The following is a 9,400-nucleotide window of genomic DNA, read 5'->3' as shown; positions in this document are numbered from 1 at the left end:
CCGACACTGTATTATATTATTGAAGTGAATATTGACTCACAGTTGTCACTGGCGACCAGTCCACTTTAGAATTGACTTTTAGATTTTATTGACTTTTAACTATTGAAGCCCCTTTTGTCCTGACCCCTACAAGCCAGTCAGGACCCTCAGATCCTCGCCAATCTAAATTTAGGCAAAACAAAAAACATTAAAACACAAAGAACAAATATAAAAGATCAATGCTGCTTTATTTGGTAAATATTTCTGGTTAATGTGCTTGACCACTTCACCATGGTTTTGCAGAACATAATTATTCCTCAGATACATTCTTGTAGGTTAAATACAGATTTAAAGCGCGCATGTGTAATGAGGTTTATCATGCTGCAAAGCTGCAGTGTAATTAAAGCTGGGAAGATATTCTGAAGACAATAGCTGCGTCCGAAACAGACAGGCTTCTGTGCTGTCCTCATTTATTTCGGCTCAAATCACTTCAGAGCAAATCAGCCTCCGGTCTGCACCTGTCAGCTGCAGATTACTGTGGGCCACTGCCGGAGTCTCCGTGTAATCTTTCACATGTGATCATTGGATTTATTCCATCCAGAAAATCCCCAACATCATCATTAGTGTATGGAATGGGTTTGATTTTGGCGTCGCTCGATCAAAAGTGCTGAGAGTTTTGCTTGATCCTGTTTGACACGGCGCTACAGTTGACTGCGGACTTTCCTGATCACGTCCCTCCACGTGTTGATGGGGGGACTTCCACTGGCCACCAGCTTCCTCAGCAGGCGACAGGGCTCCAGATGAGGATTATCAGGGTGCAGCTGGTGGTAGTGCTCCAGCCTCTCCATCACCTTCGCCAATCCCACCATGTTGGCGTAGAACATTGGGCCTCCGCGGTGTCTGGGCCAGCCGTACCCGAACAGGTAGATGATATCGATGTCTTCAGGGCCGGCAGCGATCCCTTCATCCAGGATGCGGAAGGCCTCGTTGATCATGGTGTAGAGGCATCGCTCCTGAACTTCCTGGTGGTCGATGCGGCGTGCGACTAAACCGTGGCGAGATCTGTAAGCTTCGAGAAAACGTTGCACCCAAGGGTCAGGTTTGGCGTCCGTACTCCCGGCTTCGTAGCGATACCATCCCAGGCCGGTTTTCTGGCCAAACCTCCCTTCCTCACAGAGCAGGTCTTCCACTGGACAGTACCTCTGGCCCATTCGAGCTCTGGTTCCATGCTCTGGACCAGTGCCACGCTTTACCAGACCCTTACCCATCCTGACTCTCCAGCCCACATCAAGCCCAGCAAGGTCACTCATCCTGAAGACTCCCATAGCAAAGCCAAACTCCTCCAGTGCCCGGTCCACCACCTCCGGCGTGGCTCCCTCCTCCACCAGGAACAGAGCATTGTCCTTATATGGACGCAACATTCGGTTTCCCACAAATCCCCAGCAGTTCCCAACTGCCACGCTGACTTTGCCCATCTGCTTTCCCAGATGCATCGCCGTGGCCACCGTTTCAGGCGAGGAGCGGGAGCCGTAGACGACCTCCAACAGCTTCATAACATGAGCCGGGGAGAAGAAGTGCATCCCGACCACCAACTCTGGGCTGCGAGTTTGCGCGGCCAGTTGGTCGATGTCAAGCGACGACGTGTTGCTGCAGAGCAAAGTTCCTGGTTTGCAGACATCAGACAGCTGCCTGAAGAGCTTCTTCTTCAGGTCCATGTCTTCAAACACAGCCTCGATGACCAGGTCCACGTCTGAGATGGCCTGCAGCTTGATGTTGTAAGAGATGGAGTCAAGTGGCGCGACAACCCCTCGTCTCTTAGCGCCGCGCTCCAACATGCCCGTTATCGCTTTTCTTGCTGCCGCCAGTTGCTTCTCATCCATCTCCACGGCTACCACAGGCATTCCCATCTGAACTAAGGACACGGCTATGCCTCTTCCCATTGTGCCAAGACCTTCGAATAGACAAGCAGAACGTTTTGTCAAATTAAAATCAAAGGCGGACGATTTTCTCAAAGCCCAGTCTCCACTTCAATTCATACCAATGACGGCTGCTTTACGAACAACCTTGGGTTTGGTGGTGTCCCATCGCGCCCCGTTCGGAATGCTCCACCGGCCCACAGTTCTCTGCGCGAAGAAAGCGTACTGCAGGGCTTGGGCCTGGCCAGACGTCATGATGGTCGCCATCAGCTCCCTCTCTTTCTGCAGACCGTCGTGGTAAGGCAACCTCGTGGCTGCCCGCACCGCCTGCACACAAGCCACCGGGGCGATCGCTCCACGCGCACTTCTGCGCACCTTTTGCATCACCGCTTCAAACAGGCCGTCCATGTCAGGGTGGGGCGGGCACGTCATATCGCAGATTCGACGGTGATTGACAGATTTACCTGAAGTGACAAAAAAAATACTGCCCATTAAGTCCCAATAACAGAATATTGATATAGCAAAGAGACAGTATATTTAAGAAAGTCTAGTTTTAAGTCACTTTAATCGAGGGGTGGGTGATGAAATTATCCAAGGGGCCACATATAACCATTTTATTTAAATTTTCTCAGTGTACATCATAAGAACGATTTCAAAAAGGCACTTTGCAATGCACTTTTATTGATTTATTTTTGGAGACAAAAATACTGTTAAAACCAGCATTGCTCATAAATAATAATAAATGAAAAAACAAAAAAATATATATATTCCAGATTCAACTCAGTCTACGTTTCAACTCTCAGTACAAATATTTAAATTTAAAATACTTATATTTACCAAGGGTCCACCTAGAGTATTGCAGATTTTTACCAACTTTTTTTTTCCTTGACACTTTGGTACTGACTTTTGCCAATTTCACTGTAGCTACTAAAATACACATAAAAATTAACCCTTTCTATGAATGAAACAAATCTATGACATTTTTGTTGCTTCAACAACAGGGAAAGGACGTGAATACAGAGTGTCCACCAGAGCTTTCCTCCACTTGTTTCATGTTTCTTCAGCACATGAACATAAACGTGGCTAACAACGTGTGGCGGCAGTAGAACAGGTGGGTCTAGTCCTCTCTTCAGCAATGACTGTCTTCGCCAAGGCAGCCATGTTTTCTATGGCGTTGGTTTGTTCAAAATAATGTAAAAAGTTAGGAAAGGACATTTTCAGGAACTACATGGTACGAGGAAGAAATGATTCAACTTTGGGACTGATCCGGATAACCCTCTGGAAGGGTTCTTGAAGATTGGGAGATAGTGTTGGACCATTTTCGGCATTTGGCTTCAGGAATTAAGGATATTTTTAAGGACACTTTGTCAGCAGAAGATTGTGTTGGAGGTGGACTGAAGCTGCTTGGCAGAGCTTTGCGCTCTCTGAGTACTTTTCTATTTAACATTTATTTTCTCCTGCCTTTGGTTTATCCCGTATCACCACAAGTTTATTTGTGTTGAAAGGTCATAGGTCATAGTTAGGCGAGGTTGTGTTGATGGTGAATTTGATGGCGGCCACTTCGGTGTAAGGGTTAATAAAAAACAAAGTAATTCCTTCAGCTGCTTCCTCAGAGTCGGCTGCATGTTTGCTGTATTTCAGTGAAAACAAAAAGCCTTATTTATGCTCCACTTGGCCTAGAAAACAGGAGAAGTAGTGAAGTTATATTGTGACTAAAGATAGTTCAGTAAATCTCTTTCAACGTCTTCTTTGTTGTGATCAAAACTGCAACAGTTTCATGTGTAAATGATCAGTGATGCGTAACACGCACGTGTGGATGTGGAAGCTCCTTCATCTCATCTGACATTACTACGCGACAGAATCCACCACAGCTCGGCTGAGTTCCCTCTGCTGTGGTTCAGAGCCAGAAAGTGGGTCACCATGGCAAAGCTTAAAGGGACAGTGATTCAGTCTGATATTGAGTTGCCACCTTGTCCACCGAGCGTCAATTGTGAGTTAAGACAGCGGCAGTAGACAGACTTATAAACAAGGTCACCTGAGGTCGGGAGCAGTTAAGGAGATATAGGGTGTCCCGGCAGAGCCATGATGGCCGCTGAAATGATCCCCAGACACTTATGGTCGGCATTATTGCTGCAATTAATCTGTAAATGGTGGCGCCGTGTGCCTGGATTTGGTCTGCAGCGAGTGGGACGCATGCTTGTCCTGACAGATGTAATGGGCAGATGTTGGAACTGCAGGGCAAAAAGTTAATCTCACAGCAGCCGGGGACGAGCCGGATGGGAGCCACGCACTCGCACGCCGACGCACACCTTTGTCATGTTAAACAACATCACACCGTGATCAAAACAACATTAACTAGTTGCTCTAAATCACACGGAGCTTCACAATGAACTATCACTTGAGCCACACAGGAAGCTGTGGACTGGGGACAAACATATGTCCAACGCATCACACGTTACGTTGGTGTTGGTTACGTAACTAGTGCAGGAGCTAGAACCGCAGAGGCGCAGTGACAGAAGAAAAAATGGTTTGGCTTTTCAATGGCGAAGATCTGTTACAAACAATGAATATACATATGCTGGTGTGTTTGTTGAAACATGATGTCAACTCCAAAAAGAAGGTTTCAAATCTAGATAATCCTTTACGGAGATACTTCACTGCACAATATTTAATCTCTAATTTTCACTGCCCTAACATAACATTTCATAAACACCAGTCTGAACACATACACTTCCACAACGACAGCCAGGGTAACACAGGGACAGCACAGATCTCTGACCGCAGCCGTTACTGAAGGCAGCAGATAAGCCTCCAAACTCTTTTGTACGACATCTGTACGACTCAACGCCAGTGCATGTCAGAACATGTCTGACAATCCCCGTGTTGGAGTCCTCGGTTTAGAAATCCTGCCTCAGTTGCCATGGTGCTAACTCTTGGTGGAGAACTGAAGCTGCATGTGATCTGGACGGAGAAATGACGCTCAGTTCTGGTGCAGATGATCTTACGGAAATATGACCATTTTTCATTCTCTCTGCTTCACTTGGGAACAAAGACACACAACTGTGTTGAGTCAATCAAAGATCACCGCCCCATTTGACTGATCAGTGATGGAGAGACAAAGCTGAAATGGCCTTCCCCCCCACATTTAGGGAAAATACTGTTGTTTTTAGCAATAGAAATACACAAAGGTGAGTCACCGCGTGGGAGTTTCACCCTACTGCCAGACACGGGGGCCAAATGCGGCCCTTTGACTGTATTTATGTGGCCCTCCTGGAGACAGAGTGAAACTATAAAATTGAAATGGTTGTTGTCTCTTATGCATTGTTTTTGTTTACTACGATGCAACTGAAATATAACTTTCTCATTTGATTATTTTTCTCAATTGTTTGTATTTTCCGTTGGCTATTTTAGGAGTATTTCTTGTCCCTTAAAATACATCAGAACTGAAAGTGGATGTTGAGATGTATGAGACACATCGAGAATCTCTAAATTGCACATTTTCTGTGCATTTTTAAAGTGTAATTACACATGACGTCATCACTTGATTTTTATTTTCAAGTTTCTCTTACCCTCCTTTTTTTGGGTTTGACAGCCCCTCTCAACGTACACAATATATAACCTGGCCCCTTATTGCCCACATCTGCTCTACTGCTTCTTTAGTAAGAAATGTATGACTCTATTGGCTCAATAAATGAAGTGATCACCGATGGTGACGGTGCGCCAACCACAACCACGTGTGTGTCATAACCTATGGAGCACCGCTCAATGTCTTCTGACATTCATGCTCAAGACGGCAGCAGCGGACGAGTCTGCTCTGAAGTTTCACTCCAGGGGTCAAATTTAAATGTGTCCTGGCTGCATCTGCACAGTAGCTACCTGCTGTCACAGGTATCTGAAACAGCTAGAAATGAAGAAACAAACTGACCGCAAAAGCAGTCTATGGAAAATAAAGATTCAAGATTAAGATGCCCTTCGTGCACTTCCAGCTGAGCCTGAAGACACAATATGAAACCATCTGTGAGTTATAATAAAAACTATCATTACCAAACTAGGACCCGCGGAGGTCCTGGTATTATTGAGATTCTTGGAGCGTTTGTCCCTTTTCGCCCTTCTGAATAATACAGCAAATGCAGTGAAGACATCAGAGCACATCTGACAGAGCCATGAAACATTGATGCTGTCTGTGGTAGACGAACTGCTGGCCCTGTTTTCTGCTTCCTTTGACTTCCACTTGGTACATGGAGAGACTTCTTGATGTTGGAGTCACTCAGAAATAAAGGCTTCAAGTGAAGTATAAGTGGCCTCACCTTTTTAAATGATGAATGACGTTACAGAAACGTAACGACTTTCAAGAGTGGAAATGTTTTAGCTCACCGATGACGCTCTGGGCGAACCTCACAGCGGCGTCCACAGTGTTCCCATCTGTGACCTGATCCACGATCCCCAGTCTCAGCGCCTCGGCTGCTGTGATGTGGCGCCCTGCGGGGTGGTTAGAGCTCAACCAAAGTGGCTTGGAACCATCAACGATTGAAGAATGCTTCATTATTTAACACTGGTCTAGTAAAAGAAATTGAAGTGACAGAGTTATTGCCCATAAAATGCTATCACCGGCTGTTTATTTTTATGCAAATCAACTAGACTCAGGGAGAACTACATTCACAACCCAAATGAAAAAAAAAAAAAGTCGGGAAACAGCTTCCACGATCGTTGAAGCGTTTCGGTCCAGTAGTTTCCTGGTGAACACTGACCCCGTGTGGAACAAACTGTAAACTGCATAGTAGCTTCAGACGCGCTACAACTACAAATAATATTCAATTTAATTCGAATCAAATACCAGCCCGGAGTACTGGGCTTGCTCTTGTAAAAACTTGACTTAAGATTTTGTTCTGTAATCTAAGCAGAACAAAAGCAAACGGAGGAAATTAATAACGTTTTTACTGAGCAGTTACTAGATTTGTTTAAAAATATGTATTAAAAATAATCATGAACAATTGTGATTAAATATGCATTTTTTAAATGTATATCCATTTAATTTATAAATAAACATTTTTATATTTATTTTGAGGGCTCCTTCCAAAAGGATAGTTACTAGAAGATGGGAATTAAATAGTAAACATGAATTGTCTGCTAAAATTAATATACGTGCAGTGTAAAGTATTTTGTGGTTTGTGTGCAACAATGAGGCAGTTCAGGCGTGGTACCTGTAGTTATGAGATCCAAGGCGGCTGGGGCTCCGATGAGTCTTGGCAATCTCTGGGATCCTGTAGCAGCTGGGAGCAGGCCCAGCGTGACCTCGGGGAGACCCAGTTTGGCCTTATGTGCAGAAATGAATACCGTTTGGTGAAGTGATGATGAGCGTCAGCACGACCGCAATTTGGAGGAAATTCCCATTTGAACGTACTTTGGAGTGAGTGATTCGATAGTGACAGCCGAGCGCCAGCTCCAGCCCTCCACCCAGAGCGATTCCTTCTATCGCTGCAACCACAGGCTTGGAGGAGGCCTCGATGGCGTGGATCATGGGTATCAGATGAGGCCCGAGCATCGGCTTGCCGAACTCCTTGATGTCAGCACCTGAGACACAAAATCCTTAGATCACAGGTGCTTTTCTATCATCACCAAAGGTTTGTGTACATGCTGTACTTTTAGGAACTATTGGAAAAATATGAACAACAATATAAAAACAGAACAGTGGAACCTCACTTCTCGACCACAATCCGTTCCAGACGGCCGTTCGAGAAGCGATTTGTTCGGGGGCGTCCGAGTTCTGGATTTTTGTTCCAAATGCGAAGCAAAACAAAATCGCGAAATTTTTGTTCGAACTCCAGGAGGTTCGAAAACCGAGGTACCACTGTATTATTCATTACTTAAAAACCCACAACAAACAACATCAAGGACCATCCCACTGTAGACTAGATTAGCTAACCAGTGTATTTCAAAGACCCAATATAGATGTGAAGATGCATGATATAATGAACATACCACCACAAAACATTCCATTTTGTCCACAGATGACAAGAGACTTGACCTTTGGGTCACCGAGTGCTTGCTCCACCGTGTCGACGATGCCCCGCCTCACTGCGGCACTGTGAAACCATATGAATGCATTTCAATGAGGATACACTAGATTCACATTTGCGTGCACAGCATTATAAAACTCCAACATGAAATGTGCTTACTTTATCGCTGAACAAACACACATTTTGTGCTCGATTATTTGTTATTTAGCAAGTTTCAAAATCGGTTTAAGTTAGCAGTGTGTTTTATTTACCGAGAGATCAGCTAACTGAAACGCTGGAGGCAATCCGGGAGCAGAAGCATCAGGATCCACAAGGCATATGTTTGGAACTGAGCTAGACCTGACAAATACTGCAAGCATAACACATTTTGGCTTGTTCCCTTTTGTAAACTTTAAAATTCGATAAATATTTACAGAAGGTTGTGCAATACCAACTTGTACATTAACTCGATTTTTGTTTGATAGTTTCTGGGTCAAACTGTCACTAACTGTTATGAAACCCAAGTGATAAAAAGAATGCAGTTCACTTGAATAATGCTCTTGTGATTTCAAATAGCACAACCTGCGCAAGTATAGCATACTATATATATATATGTGTGTGTGTGTGTGTGTGTGTCACAGGTCACAAAAGAAATCGGTTTTTGCATCAAAAAGGACATAAGTTCAGGATTAACAAAAAGTGGATACACAAATAGACGAGACATGGCTGTATAAAAAAATTGAAATAAAAAATGTAATGTAATTTTAATGTAATTCTAGTTAACAACGCACCGGTAGTAATAGCTGTATAGTGTGATTCAACTTACCTGAGTGCATTCACCGGTGGGTTTTGCAAGGCGATTACACCTACAGATTTCGAGATACGTGAATACTGGGCCATAATGTCGACTACACACGACACACACGGGAGTAAGAGTTAAGATTTGGGTGCGCAGACTGAACTTTGATTCCCGTCCGCAACTAGTGTTGTTGTGAGGGGCGTGACCTCGTCTTCTTTGCTGGAGACGATTCATATACGACAGCGCCTCCTGTTGATATGGCACAAAAATAAAACACCCCGTAAACAATTTACACTGGACATTTTGTGACACTTGAATCACAGATCACCAAGATGTTGATATTTTAGGAACATTTGTATGAGTTTAAATTGAGGGCTGATTCATATGTGCCTATAAGAGACAGTGGAAAAATAGAAGGAGTTACTACATCATGGCTCACACGCCATATTGTCATCAAGATGTCCCCGTGAAAATGTATTTAAATTACTTTGATTAGAAGCTGAAATGTTGCCGACTAATACCTATAGTAGTAGTTATATATATTTTTAATTTTTATTAATGTCCATGTTGTTACAGTACATAAAGTCAATTTATTTCATAATACTACAGTAAAAACACTCCAACCTCACAGGGATAGTAGAGTAGAGCACCCTGAACAGGAATCCAGTGAAGGATTTCACCAACCTCTTGTGTTTTTTATTTATTTATTG

At 44.0% G+C, this 9,400-nt stretch overlaps 1 protein-coding gene across 1 annotated transcript; it reads right to left on the bottom strand.

The window, feature by feature from the left end:
• Positions 1–208: 208 nt before the first annotated feature.
• ehhadh (enoyl-CoA, hydratase/3-hydroxyacyl CoA dehydrogenase) lies at positions 209–8,914 on the bottom strand. Its single transcript, XM_053878115.1, has 7 exons — positions 8,718–8,914; positions 7,875–7,978; positions 7,297–7,466; positions 7,097–7,208; positions 6,270–6,374; positions 2,018–2,359; positions 209–1,930 (listed from the first exon to the last, which is right to left on the bottom strand). The coding sequence occupies exons 1-7, from the start codon at positions 8,789–8,791 to the stop codon at positions 681–683; spliced, it is 2,157 nt and encodes a 718-aa protein (XP_053734090.1). The 5' UTR covers positions 8,792–8,914; the 3' UTR covers positions 209–680.
• Between the last annotated feature and the right edge of the window lie 486 nt (positions 8,915–9,400).

Source organism: Synchiropus splendidus, chromosome 10 (assembly GCF_027744825.2).
Source record: "Synchiropus splendidus isolate RoL2022-P1 chromosome 10, RoL_Sspl_1.0, whole genome shotgun sequence".
Classification (NCBI taxonomy): Eukaryota; Metazoa; Chordata; class Actinopteri; order Syngnathiformes; family Callionymidae; genus Synchiropus; species Synchiropus splendidus.
This window is presented reverse-complemented; position numbering and strand designations above follow the sequence as displayed.

Coding starts and splice junctions, on each gene's coding strand:
- ehhadh (XM_053878115.1), bottom strand. CDS start 8,791: ATGGCCCAGTATTCACGTATCTCGAAATCTGTAGGTGTAATCGCCTTG. Junction 2,360..6,269: donor GTTCGCCCAGAGCGTCATCG/GTGAGCTAAAAC, acceptor TTGTCACTTCAG/GTAAATCTGTCAATCACCGT. Junction 1,931..2,017: donor TCGTAAAGCAGCCGTCATTG/GTATGAATTGAA, acceptor GTCTATTCGAAG/GTCTTGGCACAATGGGAAGA.